This window comes from Ursus arctos, unplaced genomic scaffold (assembly GCF_023065955.2).
Source record: "Ursus arctos isolate Adak ecotype North America unplaced genomic scaffold, UrsArc2.0 scaffold_18, whole genome shotgun sequence".
Classification (NCBI taxonomy): domain Eukaryota; kingdom Metazoa; phylum Chordata; class Mammalia; order Carnivora; family Ursidae; genus Ursus; species Ursus arctos.
In genome coordinates, this window is record NW_026622852.1 from 14,669,091 (window position 1) to 14,697,069 (window position 27,979).

Here is a 27,979-nt window from a genome sequence, read left to right on the forward strand (position 1 = left end):
GTCTCATTAGAGCAGATTCTCTTTTCTCCGGGCCTGCCCACGAGCTATTGATGAGTACATAAAGGCTGCTGTGTTCCCCCGCGCAGCTCCCCTGCTTTCAGCAATAGGACTTGTTGAATCGGTGAATTTCTTTGGGGCACAGAGGCTTGAAGTTTTGTTCTAATACGTGCACCACATTTCCATCTTTAAAGCAGTTGCAGAGCGCAGTTTAAAAGGACGTATCTTTTTGAGCAAAGGGAGAAAATTTTGCCACCAAGGGCCAATTTGATTCATAAACGAAAGCAGGGCTTTTCGAGTTGATGCTTTGGTCTGCCTTGATGTTTTGATTTAAAAGGCCTCGAGCAGGCAGTTGGGGTTTTTTCCCCTCCCTTCTGATGTTTTAGTATCCAATTTCTACCTTAGGAAAGCTTCCTTTTTTCATGCTGTAGCTTCCAGGGTCTGGAGTTGAACATTTCCACTTCGCCTTATCAGCATCTTTGTGAAGGAGGGCTTCAGGAGGAAAACGTGAGGTAGCGGGGAGGAGGTGGTTAACCAGGATTTGCAAAAATTGAGGCTCAAGTGGACTGAGCGACTTGCCCGAAGTTTCTTAGCCCGTCAGTGGTCAATGTGGGACATACACCTGCGTGGACCATCTTGACTCCCAGCATTCTTTTATTTATAATTTGTTCATTTATTCATCTATTCATTTATTAAATTAGCACACCAGTGCTCTGAGGTAAGAAATATCCCCTCTGTTTTACACAGTTTATGCGACTCTAAAACGCACACGCCTGGCCACTATGCCCCAGTCCTTCTACGAGGGAATCTTAATTCAGCCATGCGTCACGTCTTTGAATTTCCTCTCCGGCTTGGCCGTGGATCGGAGCGCATGGCTGTTAGTAGCATTCACCGGTGAAGAAAATCTAGCCTCTGCTGTTGATAGATCCAGTGTTCTGACAGGAGATGCTAATTTTGAGTCCAAAGACCTGGGTTTGAATCTCAGCTCTGTCACTGGCAAGCTATATGTAGTTGGACCTCAGCATCCCTACCTGTAAAGTGGGAATTCTGACACGCATCTCGGAACATCTTTGGGACAGGTCAGGCAATGCAACAGTGCCTGGTCTGTGGTAGGTGTGCTTGACCCCGGTCCTTATCCCGGAGAGAAGTTGGACGGAACGCTGGTGTCCACTAAACCGTGTTCTTTTGTTTTCCCTCACGAAGAAACATTTCCTGCCATCTCTTCTTCTAGGTCCTGGCCTATACCCTCAGCTGTGTATGTACCTCAGCGTTCAGTACCGGGATTGTTGAGGCTGAGGAGGCAGAGGAGGTCATGAACAAGCTTCGGATGTTGGTGGAGAACAACCAGCAGGTTGGACTGCATGCCCTCATCTCTCCTCTCTTTAGGTCTCCTGTTGCTGCTGAGTCCTAATTTTGACGGACTCTGATGAGACTATTACCGGAATGTTTTCGTGCCCAGAACTGAGGAACTTCTTTTTTTTTTTTTTTTTTAAGATTTTTTAAAGAATTTACTTAGAGAGAGCACAAGTGGCCGGGGGGGGGGGCAGAGGGAGAGGGAGAAGCAGACTCCCCGCTGATCAGGGAGCCCGATGTGGGGCTCGATCCCAGGACCCCAGGATCATGACCTGATCCAAAGGCAGATGCTTAACTGACTGAGCCCCCCAGGCGCCCCTAGAACTGAGGGACTTCTCACTTTCTCACCACTGTAGCCAACGGTCACAGATGTCTTTTTTCTCTCCTTATACTTTATCTTTTGTAGGTACTTCTTTTTCCTTGTCAGAGAGAATGTGAAAGGCTTTTCTCTCTCTCCATCTGTATTTATAAAACCTTCAAACATGTGGCTAGGGATTGTAAGGCTAGCGATAACAATGTGTAAAGGTGTGAGTACTTAATGGACTCTGATAAGGTCAAACCTCAGCAAATTCAAAGCAGAGAATCTCTGCTCATGACTGAACATGCATGGGACAATTTAAACACCTATAAATTAAATTAAATACCTTTAAAGTGTTCCCTCTGAAATATTATTCAGCCTTAAAACGGAAGGCAATTCAGACACATGCTGCAACATGGGTGATCTTGAGGACATTATGCTAAGTGAAACAAACCAATCACAAAAAGACAAATACTGTATGACTCTATTGATACGAGGTACTTGGAGTAGTCAAAAGCTTAGAGACAGAAAGTGGAAAGATGGTCACCAGGAGCTTGGGGAGGGAGGATGGGGAGTTCTTGTTTAAGGGGTACAAGTTTCGAATTTGCAAGATTAAAGAGTTCTGGAGACGGATGGTGGTGATAGTTGCACAGTAGTGTGAATATACTTAATGCCACTGACCTGTACCCTGAAAAGCGGTGAAGAGGGAAAATTGTATGTTATGTGTATTTTACAATTAAACTGAAAAATATGTTCCCTCTGATTACACATGTTATAAAATTGCCCCGTCTGGATTTTTTTTAGATTTCTCCACAGTCCCAATTTTGGCCATGGTGGATTCTTGCAGGATTCACTGGTGATTAGCTAATATTGTATTGTATCGGTACTCTTTTCTGGATCTGTGACTGCTCACTTAAATTCAGAATAGGTTTTGCAACGCCAGGATGTGGAAGTTTGCGAATGCTCTGCTCATTATGGGACTTTGTCTCCTCTTGTTTGGGAGCTGGCTCGGCTTGTGTGGCCTACCTCAGTATTTCCCCCCAGTTCCTTCTGAAAATTGGGATCGTTTGAGTCAAGTCTTGTAACAGTCCAGTATTGTTTTCCTAAAATAAGCCATTCACTGCAGCTGAATTCCTTAGAGTTAGACTGCAGTTTCTGTTGCAGACCAAACTTGATTTTTTTTTAAAAAAAAATCTGCAAATCGATGATTTTCAGATGGCAAAGGAACCTGTCGGTAGGAAAGAGAGCCCCTCGAAGTGCTTAGATGCTGTCTGTAAAAATTCTGTGCCATGTGTGCTATTCTTCTTTTTCCTCACCCTTTGTTTTTATGTGTTTATAACAGACTTCAGGTTTTGCCCTGGCCTTGGGAAACCTAGTTCATGGTTTGTCTGTGTGCGGACACGGAAAAGCTGAGGACTTGGGCCACAGACTGCTCCCCGCCTGGATCAGAATTGTTCTGGCACAGGTAGGAGGTCACGTCCTAGCATGGGATTTTATATTTTTATAAAGGAAAAAAGAGCAACTTTATCAGACCATTTATAGGTGCTGCTAAGATATACAGCCTAACAATAAAAGAATAGGCAATGTCAAACGAAAGAGACGCAAGAACTTTAAATCCCTTGTAAATGATATATCCTGTCAACCATTATAACTTTTTTTTTTTAAACAGGCCACTTTCTCGGGGTTTTGATTTTCAAACAGCATTGTGGTTTTAAAAAATGCAGAACAAGAAACCACCTATGATCAAATAACTTCAACCTATTACTGTATTCAAGTCTGCTGCCATTTTTGGTTCAGTGATGCAAGTTATGTTGACCCTACAAAAGGAGTGCCATTTTGACCGGTGTTTCTCTAGGATAGAATAAGTTTTATAAGATAGTGCTAAGTGAAATAAGTCAAGCAGAGAAAGACAACTATCATATGATTTCTCTCATCTATGGAACATAAGAACTAGGAAGATCGGTAGGGGAAGAAAGGGATAAAGAAAGGGGGGGTAATCAGAAGGGGGAATGAAGCATGAGAGACTATGGACTATGAGAAACAAACTGAGGACTACAGAGGGGAGGGGGGTGGGGGAATGGGATAGACTGGTGATGGGTAGTAAGGAGGGCACGTATTGCATGGTGCACTGGGTGTTATACGCAACTAATGAATCGTCGAGCCTTACATCGGAAACCGGGGATGTACTGTATGGTGACTAACATAATATAATAAAAAATATATTAAAAAAAAAATAAGTTTTATAGGATTCAGACCCACGGACTGTTTGCCTCGTGACATACCTGATGCTTTGTTTTCAGGGCACTCCTACGATGCTTTGTTTGGCCGCGCTTCACGGCATGGTGGCGTTGGTAGGCTCTGAAGGGGATGTAATCCAGGTGAAAAAAACAACAAAAACAAACAAATAAAACATGAACGGAGAAATCTACGTGTGCTCATAGCCACAGCAAGCAAGAGGAGAATACCCAGCATCTCAGTATGCTACATACAGAATACATGCCCGTCGTAATGGTTATACTGGGCTTTTCGATGCCTTGATATGTAGAAAATTGCTCCTGGAGGAGAATGCATTTTTCGAGATTTGTTCCTTCTTTTATTTGGTTCGTACGAATTAAACCCAGTCAGCCTGTGTACTTCCCACAAAGTCCCCTGCCCGAGAAAAGTGACTGAATCGTAAGAAATTTCCAAAGTCATCCGTAAGAAACACCATTTTGTATCTGTCATGTTTAAGTTTATATCGAGGTAGTTATTCTTTCACTTTTAAGTGTTTTCCACGGTGGACGTAAGTATGTCCCGGTTTGCCAGTCATGCTAAGGAGCGCCTGTGTTCATGCAGCGACGGTCTCTTCAGTTGAGCACTGCTCGCTGCGCTGAACCTGTGTCAGGAAGTCAGTGATAAATACGGCACTCCTGCCCTCAAGGAGCCCACAGCTTTTGTTTCTGAAACGTAAGGACGCAATGGTAAATGATACCGTAGCGTAAAAGATGATAGCTCATCCACCAGAAATAGCATCAGTTACTTTTCTGGGGACGTTGGGATGGATATTTCTTCTTTTTCTTTCAGCTGAAGTCTGAAGCCATCCAGTCCTCTGATTTTCAAGCCAGACTTAATGAAGTCATCAAAACTGTAACTCAGGTGAGAAGAGGAATTTAAAATCCTTGGATGGGAAAACAGATAATCCCCCCCTTTTTTTTGAGAGAGAGAGAGAGAGAGAGCATGCATGTGTGTGTGAGCAGCTGGGGGGGGCAGCGGGAGAGGGAGAGAGAGAATCTCAAGCAGGCTTCAAGCCCAGCGCGGAGCCTCATGCGGGGCGGGATCTCGTGACCTGAGATCATGACCTGAGCTGAAACCAAGAGTCACACACTTAACCGACTGCGCCACCCAGGTGCCCCTCAGCTACTTCCTTTTACTGCCTTTCTCTTTCACGATACAAACTGTTTTACTTGGAAAATGGGGAGATGTCTGATTATTGAGTTGAGTCCAAGCAGCATTTGAGAGGGGCTTAGGCCGCACATTCACCGGCAAACACACACTGACAGCCTCGGGGGAAAAAAAAGCTGACATTTTTGAGTTAACTTAAATCGGCTTGGTTTCCTTTAAAAATGAAAATCTGACCCTGCAAGGGATGTTAGGCCCTCAGGACAAAGTAAAATGGAAGGTGATCAAAGGGCAGGACAGATATCTAAGAACGTCGAGAAGCGCTAGTTCAGATGTCTCTGATAAAAGTATTCGGGTAAATTATTATCAGCATTCTTGGCAAGACAGTAAGGATGTTCATCTGCTGAGAAATGATTATATATTTTAAGATTTTTATACAAATTTATTAGTTTCATTGCACCAAACGTGAAAACACAGAATGAAAGAAGGTCATATTTCTTTCCAATTATTCTTTTTTTTTTTGCATAGTTGGTATTCTTACTATATATAGAACTTTGTAGATAGTCTTTTTACTTAGTCTTCACGTTTAGCATACTTTTTCTCCTTCTTGTAAATACAGCTGATTATTACACCTACCACATAAACAAGTTTTAGTAATTCATGCTTTGGAAAGCAAACATAAGTGTCTGAACAGAGGAAACTCTCTTTTGCACGTATGAACGTGATTCTCAGGAAAAGCATTATACTGAAACTTAAGTTGCTATTAACTTGGGAGAAAAATCTGTAAATGAAAACTTATTTAAGAAAATCCTTACTATAAGTGATAAAGCAGTAATAGAACATTACTTAAGAGAACAAAATAATATCTCCTTCCACTTTTAGAGGTATTTTATTCTTAAATAACTAACACCTTTTTTTTTTTTTTTTTTTTACTTTTTGGATCTTTTCCCCCCTTCAAAAAAAAAAATTCCTTTGAGACCAGTCGGACTCAGTGACACTTGAGACAACCAGTACTACCTTGTGTCGTGATTGATTGATCCATTCATTCATTCAGTTCTTCAACAATTGTTGATCACCTGTGTGTCCGGGTTTAGTATATTAGACACATGATATTATGTCTTGTCAGAGAACTTGTCATTACCAGACAAGCTGCCACCTCATTAAAGATAAATGACTTTCTCTGAGTTACCTTTTAATAAACGAAGTTTGGATCTAGCCCGATCATTGAACTGTTACACTCTCATCCATAGGTCATCAGTGTGTCTGGGGTGATTGGTCTTCAATCAAATGCTCTTTGGCTTCTAGGACATCTTCATCTGTCTACTCTGTCCTCAAGTCAGAGCAGAACCTCTGGTAAGATTGGAGTCTTAGGATACTGGGGCTGGAGGGATTGCTGACCGGGGGCCGTGTACTTGCGTTAAGAGCATTAATCTTCGCACCCGCCTTAAGTGGTGGATGTTACCACCCCTCTTTTATGTCAGAAGAAGAGGGGCTGTGGAGAGCCTTCCTGACTTGCCCAGGGCCACGTGGCATCAAGTGGTGGACATACAGTTGAACTCACCTCCGTCAGCCTCCAAAACCCATGCTCTTCTGTTCTTCTTCCCTGCCTCCCTTGGAGAACAGATTAGACGGTCTAACCCCATATTTCACAAATGAAGACACTGAAGCTTAGAAAGATGACATGACTTCCATAAGGAGTTCAGTGACAAATCCGGAAAGTAGGAACAGGTCCTTGAAGCTCGACACAGAGTTCTTTCTTATTTTCCTAGATGTAATCATATTTCATTAAAGGACTCTGCCTTTATGACTGGATTTCTTCGGGCCTCTGCTTTTAAGAAAATAATGGGGTCTGCACATTTAAAGATATGCACATGCTTGACGTTGAAATGAAAATCCTAGGTCTTAACATAACAAGGCCTTTTCTATGTCCACATTTTTGATAAAAAGTAATAAAAAATATTTGCAATTCCCACATGCTTAAGGTTGCACTTGGAGATTTTCTGCGGAAGGCATCACTGTAATACACTGGGACCTGAATCTGCTCATTGATCTTTATAGAATTTTGACCCACTGGCTCTCTTGGACCCAGGCCACAAAGGTTTAGGTACCACAGATTTCTCATTAAAACCTGGTTTCGCATATCCCCTGACAGGTAGTCTACAGACAGCATCACCATGGACATGTAGCACTGTAATTACCTTTCCCCTCACTTTCGGTCACTTCGTAGCTAGAGAAATAGGACTTCGTTCCTCAGTATTCCCAACATAATGAACTTGGGACAGCTGGAAGCTGTCATGTTAAAAGGGGAAAAAAACCACCAACTTAGTCATAGTGGAAACCTTAAGTAATGCTAGTTTGGAAGGGCAGTGTGCTCCTGAGGTCCTGCTAAAATAGCAAGTTGATGTCAGGCTTTTGCTTTTTTACATAGGTTTTTAATCGCTAGTGCTATGGGTTACACAGTCCGGCCCCCATGCACTCAAGTCGGGTGGTCGCGAACCATCTCACACCCAGTTTCATTGGGACACGATGCTCGTGTGTCTGGAAAAGTACAGCTGTCCTTGCTTCTGTTGGAATTTTCCAGTTGAGCCATTTGTTGCAGTAAAAAGCATCTCATGAAGCAATTCTGGGGGACTGGCAGGAAGAGAATCGAGGAAACTCCCCAGACTCGACTCGCCTCCATGTCACTGCCTCCGTGTTCTAGGTCAGCAGCCACAGCTGGTGACTTGGACGTGCTGCTCACAGAGAGGTCCTGCCTTCTGAAGTAACAGGCCGGCTGCTCTTATTACTGATTGTTGCATTTCCCTGGTTCATGGATCTCATTCAGGATGTCCTCAAGTCGCCCCTGGAATGGTGGTCTCAGCCTAGAGGCCGGCAGACACCAAGGGTCACCGGACTGGGGCTTATTGATGTGACAGTGTGGAAAGGATTTTTTTTGTAACCACTTCATTAAAGTTCACAACCCCTGTGATTTTGCAGTCTCTGCTAGGTTCACCACCGTTTCAGCTTTGCTTGCATAGCCGAAGTGATTACTTCAAGGCCAGTCACTTAATCTAATAGAATTAGTTGCCACCGCAGAGTATTGTGCTGAGATTAATGGCATAAACATCTCCGCTTTGTCTCTAGGTTGATATGGCAGCATGAGATCATTATCTTTCCTTCATTAGTCCCGCCAAGTTCACTGGTTAATTTGATCATTTTCTGTCTCCACAGTCCCTACTGACTATAGCTATTTGCCTGAGAGCAGTTTTATGAGAGCGGCCATTGGCTTCTTCGTTACAGGAGGAAAAAAAGGCAAGTGGGCGCATTTCTTGAATTTTCTCATTCTTCCGACGCGTTAGATTTGTGGGCCCCAAGCTTGCGTCTGTGCGATTAAACCGTCATCAATCTGAGGGAGGGAATATTTCCTTCTGCTGGACCGTCTTTGCAATAGAAATGACCAGGAGGCCAACTACCGTAAGACTATGTCGTCTCTTGGAATCATTGTATCTGACCTTGGAGGGGGCGGGGTGGGGGGACAGGGGTTCAGGGGGACCTGTGAAGACCTTATTCTTTCATTGGACCTTTTCAAAAGTATGAGCGCACGTGGCTTTTCTTGTCAGTGTTGACCGGGTGTGACCATAAAAGAGAAAACACAGTTGGGACCTAACTTGGAAGTAAGTCTTCTCCCTGAACCTCAAATGACCGGTCTCTGTTGTTGGAATCACCGGCTCTGGTTCTTAATTTTAGCCTGTGTTCTTTTTGTCTGCAAACATTTGTGCCTTTGGGATTCTTTGGGGCTGCCACCCATACTCGAGCATAAGCAACCTGAAGACAGGTTGAATTGCCTTTTGTTTTTAACTGGAGTCTGAATAAAGCCATGTAAGTCTTTAAATAAATGCTCTCTACTGATACACATCGACTATTCAGAGATGTGAGGGCAAAATGTATCCCTCTTGAGAATTTCGTAGCTCAGGAAATAGTTTCATTCATATAATATTCTTTCACTGATATTTACTAGTTTCTTTCTTGCCTGGCCTGGTTAGGTCGATCTGGGCAAGTTCAGTGCCTGTATTATAATAAGATCATCGCAATTTTGGGGGGGGGGAGTTTTGAAACAACTTAAACTGAAGAAATCTGGAGGAAGCAGTTTGATTAACGAAGGTCGTAAAAGAGTATAATCTTACTCTTGGAAGGGGCATTAAAGGTCATGTCATCTGATTTCCCGTTGGATACGGTAATCCCTGCAGCTTCCACATTATAAACTAGTTTCAGAGTTTGGAGATGAATTCCTTTAGTTCCTGGAGTTCTCGAAATTGTAGTATTATTTTAGGGTCATGAGTTAGGGTGACTGCTTTTACATACCCTCAGTAAAAAGTTGATACATAGTTATGCCACTGTTGTACATAACATATTTAAATGTTATGTACATATATAAATATGTAACCTATTACATGTAATACAGAGTTAATTGTTTATATTTTCATAAGTTCGGTCTATTTATAGTAGTATCACAATAGAAATGTCTTCATTAGTAAGAAATTGAATTTTTACTAAAGGAGCATCTAAAATTTCCATTGCCAGGATAATCTTAGGAATATATATTTTTGCTCCTTTTGTTTGTTTGTTTGCTCATTGATATCTTACAAAAGTTTTAAATGACAATAATGTGAACTATTTCCATGAGCAAGAAAATATAAATTCTTCAGACAAAATGAAAGATACTCTTTTACTGTTCCGGTGAATAAAATGTAATGTTGACTCCCCAGATCCCTATTTCTTGGCAGACATGAATTTTCTCTGAATCCTGTGGGAACTTCTTGGTTAAACATAACATTTTTATGATTACACAGTCAGGGCACAACAGGCAGTGTTCTGCTCTAAAATTGAAAAATCAGGTGGAGCTGGCCGCAGTGACTTTCTTTGCAGTCTTACTGAAAGCTATTTTAAGACAGATAAATGAAGTATTAAAAATGCCATATTACCAATCAGATTTTTGGCATTTTCAGGTTGTGGGAGAGGGCTGCCTTCTTGTCAGGTTTGCTGACTAGATTCAGAGAAAAATCTATTCAGCCTTACACATTACTAATGATGACCCCAGAGGAGTGGGGGCCGTGGGAGGCTGACCTCCGCCTCCGAAGCCCATTTACAAAAACAAAACCAGACCCTGCTCTATGGGTCTAAATGGGATGGCCAAATGCGGAGGTGTGCATGCAAACGAGTGTTTTCTTCTTCAATATGCCCAGCTCATTTGAATTTTAATAACTCCCTTCTGAAGCAGCTTTTGAGTTGAAATGTCTGGATGTCACTCACTAGAGCCCAGTGGGGCTGCCGATAGGAAGGATGACGACGTTGGTGAGCTCTTTTGAGGGAGAAATGGCTTTAGAGAATAAAAATCATGCGTGGCATAGGCAGGAGAGAGGAGATTTGAGGGGTGGCATGGCTTCATTCCCCCTGTGTGCTGTTTCCTAACTCATGAGAGGAAGAGAAATGTGATGAGTTATCCCTGACCCTCAGTGATGCCGGGACAAGATAGGGCGTCATCGATTTTAGCCAATCAGATTTGAGAGAGGGAATACATGACTCTGAGTGTCTAACGCTTAGGGCTTCTCTCCCGTTGGATCCTCATTTTAATATGGGTATGATAGAACACACGAGATGTTCATAACAGCCATTCCTTCACACAGGCCTACATTGGAAAACCCAACAGATGAAATTCTTTCTCGTTTTTAGGGACTTCACTTGGTAGTTTTGAATATAACTGGTTTTTTGCTCTGCCCCATGACATTCTCCTTTCTTCCCGATAACCATGGCCTCTTCCAGCAGATGTCGTCGTCATCATCGTCATCAGCATCTTTATTTATTCCTGCGGACATTTCTTCACGATGCTAAGTTTAAAACGTGCTCAGAATCTTTCTTCCTATCATGGAATTATTTTTTTCCCCTTAAGGGACTCTCAATTTTGACCCTTATTTTTGCTTCTTTTCTATTCATTTATTCTTTTTCCTGATGTTTGTTTTTTCTCAACCTCATAGCCTTATTCAGCTTTCATCAAGATTATATCTATTTCTTTCATAAAACATTTAAAGTGGATTAAAAGCACTTAATAAAAGTAATGGTTCATTTTTGATGCTAACACCAAGTATTTCTACCTAACGATTTAGGATTATTTTTTCTTACCATTCTGTTGCTGGGGAATGTGAGTAGCTTTTTAAGCTTGTGTTTTTCTGTTAAGCTTTTAAGTTCACAGTAAGACGTATTATTTGAGTAAAGTGTATGTCAATCCTTGTGATAAAATCTTTAGACTAGCATTTCCTTCTTGATATGAATTCATTGGTCTGTGATTCATGTGCGTAAGTGACGGACTCTTGCGTAAACTGTAGGTAGGTATATTCTCAGTTGGTTGTTCGGGACCGTTAGCATGGGATGTGCTTATTGATGAGTCTAGTCAAAGGGGCAGGGTTAGTGAACTCTGGGTGTAGAATAAGTGACATGGGAAAGCCGTCCTATTTTTCTGGTGAAATTACAGAGTTGGTTGCAGAGTTTGTGTTAAAGTATTTTAATTTAGTAATGGTTTACCTATACAAAGCTTTTGACAAGTATTATTAGAAGTGAATACTTGTATATAACACTAAGTTCAAAAATGGAATAAAGAAGAAAAAAGGATCTCCTCTAATCTCACCACCTAGAAATAGCCACATAGGTCCTCCTGGATGTGGGTGTGTTACATGACATTGAATCATGAAATTTATTTTATTTTGTTGCCTGATTTTTAAAAATTTAACAACTTTTCTTGTAAAGGGACATAATCACCATTCATCTCCTCCAAAAGGAGGTTCGGGGGAAAGTACAAAAAGAATTCTTGCATTGCTTTCTAGACATTTGTTAACGGGATATGCTTTGGGAGTATTTGATTGCTATTTTTGGTTGTAAATACCGTGAAAATACTTGTAAGGAAAAAAGTCACCAATTATCCCATGACTTTCTAACTGCTATTATCATTTTTGAATTTTTCTTTTTAATTTATTGCTTTTGTGCACATGCAAGCTTTATGTATTTCCGAGTATACGTATGCTTTGAATCTTCTATTAACCTTTCCCTACCTTTCATTATATCTCCATAGTTATCATTTTTAAATGACTGTAGAATATTCCATCAAAATGATGGATCATAATTAATTTAGCCATTTTTCGATTGGTCATTTTTAAAATTTCCATTATAGAGAACATCTTTATGCATGTAGCTTTTGCTTTTCTGCATATAGGTGTCCTGGAGATGCATTCACAGCAGGTTATTAGTGGGCAAGAGGATTTGGTGACCCTAGGGATGGCTTGGCCCCGTTGTTCTTCGAAGGATTATACCAGGTTTGGGCACCTCAGCCCCGGACGCATATGCGAAGCAGATTTCCTAGAGGGGGAAGGCGTGGGAGTCGGGCTGCTGGGGCTCACACTCCACTCCCACCGCAGGCAGGCTGTGTAATCTCAGACAAGCTGCTTAAGTCCCGATGCCCCAGTTGCTTCCGTAAAGTGGAGGAAATAACTGAATCTTCTTTATAGAGTTTTTGTAAAGATGATGAGTTTAGGAGTCACTTGATGTAACAGTGCTTAGAAAACAAAATAAGAAACCCTTTCTAGCTATCGTATTACAAAACAAACCAACATATAGGAAAACAGATGATTACAATAAAAGTCCATCAGGTGTAAAATGATACACTACCCTAACACTGTTTTAATTTACATTTCATTGCCAGAAGGAATGAACATTTTTGAACGTATTTACTCTTCGAGAAGTTTATTTTTAAATTAAATTTTAGACCACTTCTTTTTAAAAATTCAACCCCCCCCCCTTTTGTTTTGATGTAAGCTCTACACCCAAAGTGGGGCTGTGGGGCTTGAACTCCCAGCCGTGAGATCGAGCATCGCATGCTCTACCGACTGAGCCAGCCAGGCGCCCCCCAAATTTGTACTTTTTTCTCTTACTCTGTGTTTTGAAATAATTCCAAACGTATAAAAAAGTGAAAACAGCCAGAGAACCCTATTGAAGTTTCACTGACTGTCCTAATGATGTCTTTAGCAGAGGAAGAATTCAATCCAGAACGTTACACTGCACTTACCTGTCCTATCTCTTCAGTCTCCTTCAATCTGGAACAGTTCCTCAGTCATTCTTCACCTTTCAAGACTTGAACATGCTTTTTCTTTGTTTTTTGTTTTGTTTTGTTTCTCGAGAGAGCACGAGCGGCGGCAGGGAGCAGAGAGAAAGAGGATCTTTTTTTTTTTCCTTAAAGATTTATGTTGTTATTTTAGAAGGAGGGAGGGAGGAGAGAGTGCAAGGGGGAAGGAATAGAGGGGGAGAGAGAGAGAGAGAGATAATCCTTAAGCGGACTCCGTGCTGAGCAGGGAGCTGGACCTGGGTCTTGATCCCAGGACTTTGAGATCATGATCTGAGAAGAAATCAAGAGTCAGACGCTTAGCTGACTGAGCCACCCAGGTGCCCCGTGAGAGAGAGAATCTTAAGCAGGCTCCACACTCAGCACAGAGCCTGACCTGGGGCTTGATCTCACCACCTGAGATCACGACCTGAGCAGAAATCAAGAGTTGGACACCTAACCGACTGAGCCACCCAGGCGCCCCCAGACTTGAACATGTTTTAAGATTAGAAGCCAGTTATTTAGTAGAATGGTTTTCCATTTCAACTTGCCGGTTTGCCTGCTGTTGCTCACGTGGGAGGCGAGTCAGTCATCGTCGGCAGGAGTAGCACAGACATGAAGCATGGCTCCTCTCACGGTGGTACATGGTGTGTCTCTCCCTCCACCAGGGATGTTAATTTTGATCTGTTCCTTGGCTAAGGTGTATCTTCCAGGCCTCTCCACTGTGAAGTTCTCTTTTCCCTTTATCATCAGTAAATATTCTGTGTGGAGGTCTTTCGAGACTTCATGATTATCCAGTTTTACATCCTAGTTTCACCCATTAGTTTCAGCATCGATGAATGTTTTCTTGCCTGAATTGGTTATTACTATGATGATTCTTGAAGGCTATGATTCAAAAGGTGATTCTTCCCTTATACCATTTATGCTTCTCAGTAGGCTTTCTATTGTACGGAAGACCTGCCTTTTCCTTCCCTCCATCTCACTCTCTACTGGTATGGCCCACAAACATTTTATTTCATTTAATTATTTGTTATTCAGTTATTCGTGATTTCAACCTTCATATATTCCACATTTGATCAGTGAGAACCTCTTTACATTGGCTTTGTGTCCATTTGACATGACCCCGTCATTCTGTGAGTACCTTGTTTCGTCGCGGCCCAAGAAAATGTTCTAGGTTCATCTCGTATTATCCGCAGCTCTGTAACAGCGAGATAGCTCAGGTTCCTTTTAGTGGGAAATGATACTTAGAAGCAAAGATCTGGGTACAAATTCTCCTCGTTCCTGGGGTGAGCACTGCTCCCAGGCTCTTTCAGTGAACAGTTGTTAGGAAACGGACACACATACCCTCTTGCTGTCATGTCTGTATTCATTTCTGTATCTAGCTATATATACTGAAAGCCGTGAGTTTATACCAGTATCTCCAGTTCCAGTTCAACACCACAGGGTTCATTGTACTTTTCCCCTCTTTTCATATTTGTAACTTTCTTCTCTGACAGGTAGAATCCTGGCTCCATTTTTCTCTGTGTATCTGCTCATTTGCGGAGTCCCCTGTATACAAACAGTCTTCTGTCCCCACTGGTCCCCAGCCCTGCGGAGGCCACCTTCCTCTCTCAGGTCCTGATCCCCGAGGGGCAGCCACCCTGCTTGGCAGCCTTCCTGGTGCAAAGGGGCCCAGGGATATTTTTGTTCCTGATAACTGAATGTCGTTGAAGTACTTCTACCAAGTCTTAGTATCTGACTGACCTCTCAGAATCTTCAAGTGTTTCTAACTACCGTCCGGATTTCAGAGTAGTTTCTGGCAGGGGCAGAGCGTCTCCTCATCTCCGCAACTAAGCCATGCTGTCATCGTTTCTACCTGTGTTTTCTAAGGACTTCGTCTAGAAAAGTCCTAGTGATCCTTTCCGTCTTGGTTTAAACATCCTTTCCTCGGTCGGTGTTTCCAGGCCAGTTCGGATTTCTTCTGTTGCATTTTCCAATATGTTTTTCATAGTACTTGATATAGGAGTAGTTATTTTCTTAATTATTTCTGGCTCTTTGTTTAAAGTCTCTCTTTCCCATGACTGTAATTTCCTCAAGGGCAGGAGGAACATAGCTGTTTTATCCTAAATTCTTAGAACAGAGTACTTGGCATTTAATAGTTTTCAGATATTTGTCGATCTACAGCTGTGTGTGTGTATGAGATAATTCTAAGCGAAGTTGCTTCTAGACAACACTGAGGATGGAGAAAATCAAGACATGTCCACACTACGCGAGCAACATGTGATGGGGGATAGACACACCCCCGGCTGTCAGCCTATGGCTTGTTACCAGACTTTTACTGGAGGGCTTACACATGTGCCTTGTGGCATTGAGATGTGATCCTCTGTGTAGCTGAAGTATGTGTGATAATGGGTCCTGTTGTAATGCATTATGTTCGGATATGCCATTTATATCAGGTTCTTTGAGGCTGTCAACTGGATGAGAGATTTAAAGCAACTTTGTATCTGGGTTTTAAAACATCTGGATCCTGTTAACAAGGACTGTTAGGCCTTCTCAGTTCCAAAGCCATTGTCTATGCATTCCAGTATTTCTCTTTATCTAAGGCACTTGCTTGAAAGACAAAGCACTGCAAGAAGGGAGCTAATCATTCCTGTTGCTTAGATTTGGATTCCTGTGTCCAGTGCTGAAGATCTCTGGGGAAGGAACCACGTGACTCTGTTCTCCCGTCTGGGGACTCTCTCTCTTTCCATACCCGCCCCTGCCCCCCGCCCAGCCACCATGTGCATGGAACTGCCAAGTATTTCCTCCATTCCGAACAGTTACTATAATTCCTTTCATTCCAGTTAGCGTCAGAATTAGTTCCCTGCAAATACAGTGGAAAATTTTGTGTGATTCTAGTTACGCCACTCAGTACTGACGCTCTGCCCTTCTTTGAAAGTGGAAGATTTCTTGTTTCCTAGCACTTACTTGATTTTCAATCCTATGTTCCCTGTTTCAAGGTCTTGTTTCTGAGACTTGCTTGTATATCAGGTCAATTCTAAAGAGTCTAGAAGCAAGGTGCAAAGTGTGAGTGAAGTGCAGTTACGTATTGTTACGTATATATAGTGCAAGTTATTGGTGCAAGAGCTTGTTGTGTAAGCAATCACATGTGGTGTGGTTTTGTGTGTGCATGTGTGTGAAATGGTCGTATTTTGCACTGGGTCCTGGTATTAGAGGACAGGGTGAATGTCTTTCCTGATTCCCTAGATCCTCTGGAAACTGCAGAATTTCTGTAGTGAATTCTGTAGAGGGACCTGGAATAAAATTTTATGTTAATCTTGAACACACTTGATCTGAGAAAAAAAATTTGAAAATTTAAAAATTTAAAGGAATCTGCTTATGAATGAATGATTTCCAATATAAAACTGGATTCATGTCCTTACTAGGAGAGAAAAGCAGTTCTATGCTCAGATTTTAAGATCCCATTTGCCAGTTCATCAGGCCATTTCTGAGAATCACATGCCAAAATGACCCCAAAAATGCAGCTTATTTTTTCTTTGTGTGAAATCAGAGACTCTAATTTGCTGCCCACGTGGTATAGGGACAGTTCCCCATGTGTGTGATCCGGACGGCGTCCTGTGAATAGCCAACCAGTTAGTTCCTAGCACAGCAGTTTAATTTTTATCACATCTGACTTTTCCTTGTCCGTGTGTCTGTCCTCTCACTAGAATATGAGCTCCATTAGCCAAGGAACCTGTTCTGTCTTGTTGCAAACTCTCATTTGTGTCTGGAACAGTGCATGGTACCTACTAGATACCCAGTGATTGAACAAATGAATGTTTTTTATGAATATATTTACTTTTTTGGGTCAGCAATTCTTCTCTCTGTAATAGCAACGGTAAATTCCCTGATAATCCTTCCTGCGCTCCTAGTATTACATCTTAAGGTGGAATAGAAATAAAGCTTCAGTTAGTGGTAGCATAGCCGAAAAGGGTGGCAGGTGCATTGAGCTTTTAACATTCTCAAAAAGCAAAAAAGCGCTTGTTGGAGGGGAGAGAAACATCACTGGAAGGTACACTACTAGTTTTCCCTTTCCAAGTTGGCAGAGGCAGGGGTAAGGAGGTAGGTTAGTTGGTGACTAGCCTAAAAAAAACATGCTGATTTTTGAGGTCATGATCCCAGGGTCCTGGGATCTAGCCCCACTTTGGCTCCCTGCTCAGTGGGGAGTCTGCCTCTCCCTCTGCCCCTCCCCCCGCTCATGAACATGTGGAAATATTTTCTTCTCTTCTTAGTTTGTCTTTTCACTTTGTTGATGATTCCTTTGATGCACAGAAGTTTTTAACTTCGACAACTCCAATATGTCTATTTTTTCTTTTGTTGCTCATGTTTTTGGCATCGTATCTGAGAATCCATTGCCAAATCAAAGGTCATGAAGATTTACCCCTGTGTTTTCTTCTAAGAGTTTTATGGTTTAATTCTTATAGTTAGGTCCTTGATCTATTTTGAGTTAATTTTTGTATACAGTATTAGGTTGGGGTCCTACTTCCTTATTTGCATGTGGGACCATTTGCTGAAAAGAATGTTCTTTTCCCATTGAATGGTCTTAGCACTCTTGCCAAAAATCAGTTGACCAGGGGACCCTGGGTGGCTCAGTTGGTTGAGCGTCCGACTCTTGATTTGCACTCAGTTCATGATCTTGGGGTCATGAGATAGAGCCCCACATCAGGCTCTGTGCTCAGCGCTGGGTCTGCTTGAGATTCTCTCTCTCTTTCTCCCTCTCCCTCTGCCCCCTGTGCTCACTCGCTCTCTCTTTCTCTCTCCGTTTCTTAAAAAAAAAAAAAAAAAATCAGTTGACTGTAAATGTGTGGGTCTATTTTTAGCCTCGCAGTCTTATTTCATTTGTTTATATGTCTGTCCTTACATTCGCCAATACCACACTGTTTTGATTACTGTAGCTCTGTAGTAAATTTTGAAATTGGTATGTATGAGTTCTTCAGATTTTTCCTTTCCAAGATTGTTTGGGCTATTTGGAGCCCCTTATATTCCATATGAATTTGAGAACCAGCTTTTCCATTTCTGGGGAGCGGGAAAAGAAAGGCCATTGAAATTTTGATAGGGATTATGCCGAATCTGTAGAAGGCTTTGGATAGTGTTGTCATCTTTCAGTATTAAGTATCCCAATCCATGAACATAAGATGTCTTTCCATTTATTCAGATCGTTCATTTCTTTCAGCAATGTTTGTCCTTTTCAGTATATGTTTCACCTGAGTTAAATTTATTCCCAGGTATTTTATTCTTTTGAATACCACAGCATGTGGAATTGTTTCTTAATTTCGTTTTCAGATTAGTCGTTGCTGAGATTAAAAATACATCTAAATTTTGTGTGTTTATCTTACACCCTGCAAGTTTACTAAACTGTTATTCTGTATCTAGAATCATGTCATCTGCAAATAGAGGTAGTTTTACTTCTTTCCAATTTGGATTCCTTTTATTTCCTTTTCTTGTGTAATGGCTCTGGCTAGAATGTGTGATACAAAAGGGTAAAAGTGGGCATTCTTGTTTTTTATTGTAAAGGAAAGCTTTTAGTCTTTTATCATTGAATATAGTGTTCACTGTGGATTTTTTACAAATGCCCTTATCATGTTAATCTAATTCCATTCTATTCCTAATTTTCTGAGTATTTTTATTATGAAAGGCTGTTGGATTTTATCAAAAGCTTTATGTGTCAATTAAAATTATCATGTATTTCTCCCCCTTTGTTCTATTGATGTAGTAAATTACATTGACTTATTTCTTCTGTTGAATGATATTTGCGTTCCCAGGATAGATCCCCACCTCAGCTTCCCCCTCGTTCAGTGCTTGCTGACCCTGCTGCCCCGTCTGCCTCAGCTTCTCCCTTTTCTTGTGCTTCTCCTTTCTGCAGCTGTTGTTCCTTTCACTGACTCTGCCCCCGCCTGCTTCCTCCTTGTTCAGTCCCTGCTGCTGCTGCTGCTGCTGCCTCTTCTGCCTCAGCTTCTCCCTTTTCCTGTGCTTCTCCTTTCTGCAGCTGTTGTTCCTTTTTCAGGTTCTGTCCCCACCTCAGCTTCTCCCTTTTCCTGTGCTTCTCCTTTCTGCAGCTGTTGTTCCTTTTTCAGGTTCTGTCCCCACCTCAGCTTCCCCCTTGTTCAGCCCCTGCTGATGCTGCTGCCCCTGCTGCCTCAGCTTCTCCCTTTTCCTGTGCTTCTCCTTTCTGCAGCTGTTGTTCCTTTTTCAGGTTCTGTCCCCACCTCAGCTTCCCCCTTGTTCAGTCCCTGCTGATGCTGCTGCTGCCCCTGCTACCTCAGCTTCTCCTTCTCTGCTTCTCCCTTCTGCAGCTGTTGTTCCTTTTTCAGATTCTATACCCACCTCAGCTTCCTCCTTGTTCAGCCCCTGCTGGTGCTGCTGCCCCTGCTGCCTCAGCTTCTCCCTTTTCCTGTGCTTCTCCCTTCTGCAGCTGTTGTTCCTTTTTCAGGTTCTGTCCCCACCTCAGCTTCCCCCTTGTTCAGTCCCTGCTGATGCTGCTGCTGCCCCTGCTGCCTCAGCTACTCCCTTTTCCTGTGCTTCTCCTTTCTGCAGCTGTTGTTCCTTTTTCAGGTTCTGTCCCCACCTCAGCTTCCCCCTTGTTCAGTCCCTGCTGATGCTGCTGCCTCTTCTGCCTCAGCTTCTCCTTTTGTGCTTCTCCTTTCTGCAGCTATTGTTCCTTTTTCAGATTCTGTCCCCACCTCAGCTTCCCCCTTGTTCAGCCCCTGCTGGTGCTGCTGCCCCTGCTGCCTCAGCTTCTCCTTTTGTGCTTCTCCTTTCTGCAGCTGTTGTTCCTTTTTCAGATTCTGTCCCCACCTCAGCTTCCCCCTTGTTCAGCCCCTGCTGGTGCTGCTGCCCCTGCTGCCTCAGCTACTCCCTTTTCCTGTGCTTCTCCTTTCTGCAGCTGTTGTTCCTTTTTCAGGTTCTGTCCCCACCTCAGCTTCCCCCTTGTTCAGCCCCTGCTGATGCTGCTGCCTCTTCTGCCTCAGCTTCTCCTTTTGTGCTTCTCCTTTCTGCAGCTATTGTTCCTTTTTCAGATTCTGTCCCCACCTCAGCTTCCCCCTTATTTAGTCCCTGCTGACCCTGCTGCCTCTTCTGCCACAGCTTCTTCTTTTGTGCTTCTCCTTTCTGCAGCTATTGTTCCTTTTTCAGAGTCTGTCCCCACCTCAGCTTCCCCCTTGTTTAGTCCCTGCTGATCTTGCTGCCTCTTCTGCCACAGCTTCTTCTTCTCTTGCGCTTGTCCTTTCTGCAGCTGTTGCTCCTTTTGCTGACTCCACCCCACCTTTGCTTCCTCCTCTTTCAGTGTCTGCTGACCCTGCCCCTGCTTTGCTTTTCCTTTCCCTGCTGATGCGTGTCCTGAGTCTGCTGCCCTTTCTGCTGATGCTGATTTCCCTTCTGCCGCATATGTTGACCCAGCTGCTTTGGCTTCTCCTTGCAGTTTTCTGTTTTTACACATCATTTCTGGCTTCCTTTGAACTTCACTTTTACGTGGCACTCAGTGGCTACTCCATCCCTGACTGTGCCTTATGGCTCCACTCATAATTGCTTCAGTGTCTCATCATTTCAACTTCAAATTAGCCCCCTCCTGAAAAGAAAAGGCACCGATTGTGTTGAAGCACAAGTAGTCCGATGTCACGGGGGCCGATGAGCCTGTGGGCTAGTGGCAGCGTAGGTACTCGCCTCTGGAGCAGTCGGCCGTGGCCGAGGGCCGGTGCTGGATCCCCTGGGGGAGAACATGACCCCCGTGGGCCGCAGGCACTGAGGGACTTCACGGTCGTTCGAAGGGACTGTGCCCGAGTAGGAAGTAATTGACTCCTTTTCTGGACGTGGATCGAGGAGTGAGTGAGTGAGTGAAGAGGCAATAATGTGGATCAGTTACTCTTTTTAGAAAGTTAGATGCAGCGTCTGCGGGAGAGGACGGAAGACGGGTAAGTAGTAATGTGGAATATTCCCATCTAGATAAGAGGGGAAACTGGAGGCAAATAAGAAAGAGAAGAACAGAGGGAGCAAGCTTTTGTAACAAATGGGCTTGAGGTTGAGAGCACAGAATTAAAGGACTGACCGCAGTTGAAGGTGTGCTACCAAATCTTTTGAAACTGGAACAAAGAAAAGTTGGTATTTTCCCCTTTGACGATGCTGTCGAGGTGTTTCATTAATTCGTTTCCTTTCTGTTGCAGGTCCCGAATCTGTGCCTCCTTCCCTTCTCAAAGTCGTGATGAAACCCATCGCAGCTGTCGGAGAAAGCTACCAGTATCCTCCTGTGAACTGGGCTGCGCTCCTCTCTCCACTTATGAGGCTCAACTTTGGTAAATATCAAGTGTCTTCGGGCCTTCAGACTCTGGTTTAGGATGTGACCTGAATAGAAAAATAGATTCTGGGTGGCAACTGGTGATGACTGGATAGACCTTTGGCATCTCGAGGTTTGTCTTCTTGGATGGGACAGCCGGCTTACTTCCCCCGAGTCACTTTCTAGGTCGCTGGGGCTGAGGAGGAGGAGGTCTGAAGACACAGACCAGATGCCCTCCGCGAAACAGTACTTGACTGACGTGTGCGTGTTGCCGCCTGCATGGGTCCCGGAAAGCCTGGTTTGCTGGTCATCCAGCTGTCTGGTCAGAGCTCTGGGTTCGAGGCAGTCCCCTGTGGGATGGTGCATTAGTTTTCTATTGCCGCTGCAACAAGTCACCACGGATTTAGTGGCTTGAAGTGATGCAGATTTTTCACCTTACAGTTCTGTCGATCAGAAGTCCAATGTGGTTCTTCCTGGGCCAAGATCAAGGTATCAGCAGAGCATCATCCTTTTCTAGATGCCCTGAGGAGTGCTATGGTCTCAGTGTTTTTGTCCCCCCAAAATTCATTTTTGTTGAAATCCTAATCCCTAGCGTGATGGTGTTAAGAGGTGGGGCCTTTTGGAGGTGATTAGGTCATGAGTGTGGAGCCCTCATGAATGGGATTGGTGCCCTCATAAAAGGGGCCCCAGAGAGCTCGTCCGCCCCTGCCACAGTGTGAGGACACGGCGAGAGTTGGCAGTCTACAGCTGGGTACAGGCTTCCACCAGGACCTGACTGTGCTAGCTCCCTGATCTCAGACTTCCAGCTGCCAGAACGCTGAAGGCAAATTTCTGTTGCCTGTAAACCACCCGGTCTGTGGTACTTTGTTAGAGCGGCCTGAGCAGACTAAGGCAGGGAGAAGCCATTTCTTTCCCTTTCCAGCTTCTAGAGGCTGCCCACCTTCCGTGGCTCGTGTGTCCCCCTTTCTTCATGTTCACAGCCTGCCACAGAGAGCTGAAACCTCACAGTGTCCTCTTTCAGGTTCTCTACAACCAGGAAAGGTTTTCCACATTGAAGATTCATGTGATTAATGGGTCCATTTGAATAATCCAGGATAATCTCCCATCTCAGTGGTCCTTAACCTTAATCACATCTGAGAAGTCCCTTTGTCAAGCAAGGTCACATAACATATTCACAGATTCCAGGCATTAGGATGTAGGCATCTCTGAGGGCCATTTTTGTGTTTACCACAAATACTTTGTGATGAGAGACAGAGGGACCGCACACCTTTAATTCAGCCACAGAACCTCTTTTATGAAGTTCGCATATGTAAATTTGATCCCATGTACTTGCCCCCCCATACTTCAAGAAAAAGAGAGAGTGAGGAGAACAATTTTTTTAACAGTGCTATCTGTGTGTGTGTGTGTGTGTGTGTGTGTATTTGCAATGAGTGTTCTATTATTTAAGTAGGGTGCTCACTTACATAGGATATACAGAAAGATTTATAAACTATAATTTGCTGACAGTTGAAAGGATAATCAAAGATGATTTTGACTATACACAGTTTTTCACTCAAATGCTTTCATTTGAACCTAATACCTGTATTAGGTACGATGTCACCATACCTGTTTTTGGAGATTTCGTTTGAAAAGTATGTTCTCCTGAGCCTCCCCTATTTTTGCGTGCTGTATTAAAAATGCTTATGTTTCAGTAAATATCCTTAGAAAAAAGGAAGAAAAGGTCTGGTTGGGAAAATACACCTGCTGATGGGGATCAGGCGGCTAAAAAGACTGGATCCCTAAGAATGTGGCTACATTTTTAGATCCTTCCAGACCTAAACCGATTTCTCTATCTGCCAAATGCAAGGTGGAGAGGAGGGGAAAACAGAGACAGAGAGTTTATCTAGAATTTTCTCAAGTTTTTGATAGGATTAGATTCTTCAGATGTCTTAGGACATCACAAGAGAAATTTCGTGAGCTAGGTCAAGTCCCTTGCCAGTTCCAAGACTCACCCCTCTGCTGTCGGTGGGTACGTTCTTCGCTTCACAGTGGAGAGGTCACTTGAGATATTTTTTGGTTCATTCAAGTTTTGTTACTGGGAGAAGTCACACAAGCAGATGCTTTGATTGGAGACACGGAAGCCTGAACATGAGTCCAGGAAGCAGCTGAATTACCAACATTCTTGGCTTGTCTTGCAGGCGAAGAGATACAGCAACTGTGCCTTGAGATCATGGTGACACAGGCACAGTCATCCCAGAATGCAGCTGCGCTCTTGGGACTGTGGGTGACGCCCCCACTGGTCCACGCTCTGAGTGTACGTAGCAGTCAAGGGGGTTGGGCAACGGGGATATGGTTCTTTTGGGGAGAGGAACGTTGATTTGGTGGGTGTATGTTCTCAAAGTCAAGAGTGGGCAAATGTGATTTTGTAAAACCTGGGGGCTTGGCAGTAGCTGGCCGGCAGATTGAGAGAGTGCTGAAGCAGAACTCTGCCCTAGCCATCGGCATTCATGCTTTCAGCTCCCATGGATTACAAAACAGGGAGCTGACGGTCAGCGGTATTAAGGTTCCTTTCTGCAGCTCATACAGCTAGAACATTGTAGAGTTATTGGAACCTAGGTTTATTCATATGATATACACTGTATTGGTTCAGGAGGTATTACGAGAATGGCAAATCCATACATGTTCCCTCCCTTTCACAGAAAAGGAAGCAATTCAGGTGCGCCTTGAAGGCTTGGTAGGGTTTCGTTCGGCATCAGGTTAGAGGCACCAAGGGGATGTAGGCGGGAAGGTGTAGATGAAGAGAGTAGAACATCTCTGCTAGGATGTTTGGCTTGAGCAAAGCTCCAAGGAAGAAGCGACCTCGCCTGCTGTCTCTGATGGAGAGAGCGAGCCAGCACCTTCGCCTTCCGGGGGATAGGCTAAGGGTAAGCAGGAAGAAAGGGGTAACATTGTTTAAAAATGTGAAATTAGCAAATCGTATAATTTTGAGCATATTCCAAACCGGAACCAAAGTGAAAAAAAAAAAAAAAAAACACATTCCGTGATTCCTTAGAGGGTTAGCAGTTGATTGTAAATTAAATGATCTTGTTGTTACTCTTCTGTTCAGGAGGCTTTAATTCTTTGAGAATAGCGCAGAAGTTCTCATATTAGTTCCTCAGTCTTTGAACTTCAGTTCCTATCCTGTCCTTTTTTCTTTTAAGCTCTGCTGCGTATTCTAATGCTCTTTAATTGAAGGGGGATGTGACTGAGGGCTGCGTCCTCTCTGTCAGCAGTTATCCTGAGCTGTGTGCTCCAAGCACCTTGCATCTAGCTGCCAGTACCCAGCACTTGCTAGGTACCTCCTACTCACAGGCACGCAGTGAGCACTTTCACACAGCAGACCGAATCTTCAATTCTGACCGATTTTTTTTATAACCTTGAGTTATAACTTATAGTCCATAAAATATGGCTGTGTTAAGTGTACAAGCTGATGGGTTCCAGTACGTTTATACATTTTCATCCATCACCAATAATACTTCCATCACCCCCAAAAAGTTGCATTGTGCCAACGTGGGGATGATCCCCGCTCCCAGTCTCAGACCCAGACTACCTCTCATCTGCTTTTTGTCTCTATAACTTTTCCTTTTTTAAGAAGACTTTCCTATAAATTTCAATTTCGTATAAACTTTAGGAATTCTTTAGAAAGGAATCGTACAATCTGAAGTCTCCTGTGCCTGGTTTATTTCACTTCTGAGAGGTAGATTTTTTCCCCTCATTTTACAGGTTGATAAACTGAGGCACATTGCAATTATACAAGGTTTATATTGCTAATAAACGGGAGTGAGTCCAGCTGACTCCAAAGTCTGTGTCTAAGACACTGTTCTACGAAACCCTCTTTCCTTTTGAGTCCAGTATACCTTGAACAGCCCGTTTTGTTTACCTCAAAAATCTCTCTAGAATTTAGTTATCCTTACACTTCCCTTTTAGACCTCTGTTACTTTTTGGCATTTGTCCGTGACTGTGGACTTTTGTTATTATCTACATTAATGGACAAATTAAGTTAATTTATTTTCTTAATTATATACCTGTCATTTACAAGAAAGATCAGGAATGGCGTGTTCTTCACAGTGAACTGTTCGGCTAACTCATGTAACCACACTGATATTTTTTGAAATTTACTGTCAGGTTTTATTTGTCTGGTTTTATTTTTTTAGGTCTACTTCTTTCCGACTCGCTGCTGTTTAGTAGCATCCTTATGTCTCCAAGAACTTTTCCAGCCTCCCCTCTTAACGTGTCTGGCACAGAGCTCTTTCGAACCACACCCCCTTTCAGCTCTCATGACCTCCAGGAGGCCATGGTCATGTCCACAAGTCCAGCCGCTCCTCTCTGGGCAGATACGGTCCTGGCATGCCAGTTCTTTCAATTTCCTTATGCTTCCTAGAAGACGAAATTAATAATATCAGATATTCCGGTGTGTCAATTTCCTGCAGATGAGACTTTCATCTTCAGGATTTTGTTTCTTGCCAGAGAATGTGACCTTTTAAGATCGACTAGCAACTGTCATGTACGTTGCGAAGCAGCATATCATTCCCCTCCCTGAAAAGATCCGTGGCTCAAGCTGGGTAGTTCACAGATGGATCGGCAGAGACCGCATACACATGAGCCACCCTGGCCGCCAAGTCTGCAGCAGCAGCCAGAACTGCGTGCACCGGTGGCCCGTTGGACCCTGAGGCTGGGGGAGGCGAGGGGCGAGGACCTTTCTTCTCTCAGCCCACCCTCAAACCCAGTGATGACCTCGAGGTTTTGAGCACTGCGGACCCAGACTTGCCTGTTTCTGACCTCTTTTGTTTTGCTTCCAGTTGAATATCAAGAAATACCTCCTGGTGTCTACACCTCTGTGGATAAAACATGTCTCCGACGAACAGATCCTGGGCTTTGTTGAGAATGTCATGGTGGCAGTTTTTAAAGCAGCTTCTCCCCTTCTCCATCCTGAGTTATGCGCAAGTGCCTTACAGGGGCTGAGTCAGGCCATGAAGCTGCCCAGCCCTACCCACCACCTCTGGAGTCTGCTCTCTGAAGCTACTGGAAAAATTTTTGACCTCCTGCCAAATAAGATTCGGGTGAGGAACAAAAATATTTACGCTCCTGACAATTTACGTTTGGGATTTTTTGAAAGCCCTTTTGGCAAAGCAGGGAGGTATATGTTTTAAGAATGTGGTGGGAAGGCTAGGAAGAAATAACCACATTTTTCACTAAGAATGTGTTTGCTTCCAAGATCTAAATTGAGGTTGAATATTTAGAACCAAAGTTTCGAGCACGCTTAGATACAGGTTAACCAGGGCTATACACCAGGAAATACGCTCTTGGGCCTTTTACCAAATGCCTACGAGAGATGAGCAAACTCAGAAATGCTTCCCTGTTACACCTGGAGATTCTTGGGGCATATTATCCGGTATTTTACCTACATCAAGTGATGTAATCCCAGTCTTTCCCCTCCCCCAATAGATTCCTGAATTGTAGTTTTACAAAGAAGTTAAAAAATCCATTTGGAATGACGGATTCTGATAAGAGAAAGAAAGTACAGCCATACAAATAAACAAGTATAGCCAAACAAATAATAGGAAAGATGGTTTTTGTTTTGTTTTTAAGTAAGCGCTATCCCACTGTGGGGCTTGAACTCATGACCCTGAGATCAAGGGTCACCTGGTCTACTGACTGAGCCAGCCAGGCACTCCAGAAAGAAGGTTTTTTTAATGATAAAAACTGGCCATATATTTGGTTTGATTAACATCTCATTAGCTGCTGCTCACGGAGAGAAGTAAATCTAATAATCCGTCAGAACATGGGGAATATCTGTTATGTTACATTGTATGTTGACATGCTTGTGGTCTTTCTTTACCAGAGACATGATCTAGAGCTGTATGTCGGTGTAGCAAGATGCCTCTCAGAAATGACGGATGATGAGGCCAGTCGGGTTGCTCAGCTCACTGAGGTAAGAACGTGTCTATGTATTTGTTTCCATCATTGAAGTGGGGGTTACAGTTGAAGAGGTGAGGATACTACAGTATCCTTTTGACTGAAGCTAGTTTTGCTTCATATTTATTAGGGGGTAATTTGAGAAAACTCTGTTTCACTGTGGGGTCTCGTGTACGGGCTAGTAGTATGGATGGATAGACAGATGAACAACTTTTTGACCTAATTCCACTTTGTCAAGAACATTTTAGTGTCACCCATGGGCCAACATAAGTACAGGACAACATCTTCAATACAAAATCCATAAGAACGGGAATAGTCTGGCTGAAGAACTTTCTGGTGCATGGAAGGCATAAATAAATAGTTTTGTTTTTGAATTTATTTCCTTTCACCTGGTACTTATTCTTTTGTAATGAAGAAAGGTGGCTATTTGAAAACCAAACACTGTTAGCCCAGACACAAGGTAATTAACAAGTACTCCTTTTAAAAAAAAAGATTTTATGTATTTAAATTTGTCAGAGAGAGAGAGAGAGAGCACAGGCAGGGGGAGCAGCAGGCAGAGGGAGAAGCAGACTCCCCGCTGAGCAGGGAGCTCGATGTGGGGCTCGATCCCAGC

The 27,979-nt window shown here is 43.2% G+C and overlaps 1 protein-coding gene across 5 annotated transcripts in view; it reads left to right on the forward strand.

The window, feature by feature from the left end:
• FOCAD (focadhesin) overlaps positions 1–27,979 on the forward strand; it is a 297,831-nt gene that overhangs the window by 251,506 nt on the left and 18,346 nt on the right. For all 5 annotated transcript variants that reach the window (XM_026506454.4, XM_048223032.2, XM_044386894.3 and 2 more), the window contains 10 exons: positions 1,229–1,348; positions 2,991–3,113; positions 3,949–4,026; positions 4,712–4,783; positions 6,277–6,379; positions 8,237–8,317; positions 21,323–21,451; positions 23,610–23,725; positions 26,250–26,510; positions 27,293–27,382. In XM_026506454.4, coding sequence (XP_026362239.2) covers positions 1,229–1,348; positions 2,991–3,113; positions 3,949–4,026; positions 4,712–4,783; positions 6,277–6,379; positions 8,237–8,317; positions 21,323–21,451; positions 23,610–23,725; positions 26,250–26,510; positions 27,293–27,382 — 1,173 coding nt within the window. The remainder of the gene's footprint in view (positions 1–1,228; positions 1,349–2,990; positions 3,114–3,948; positions 4,027–4,711; positions 4,784–6,276; positions 6,380–8,236; positions 8,318–21,322; positions 21,452–23,609; positions 23,726–26,249; positions 26,511–27,292; positions 27,383–27,979) is intronic.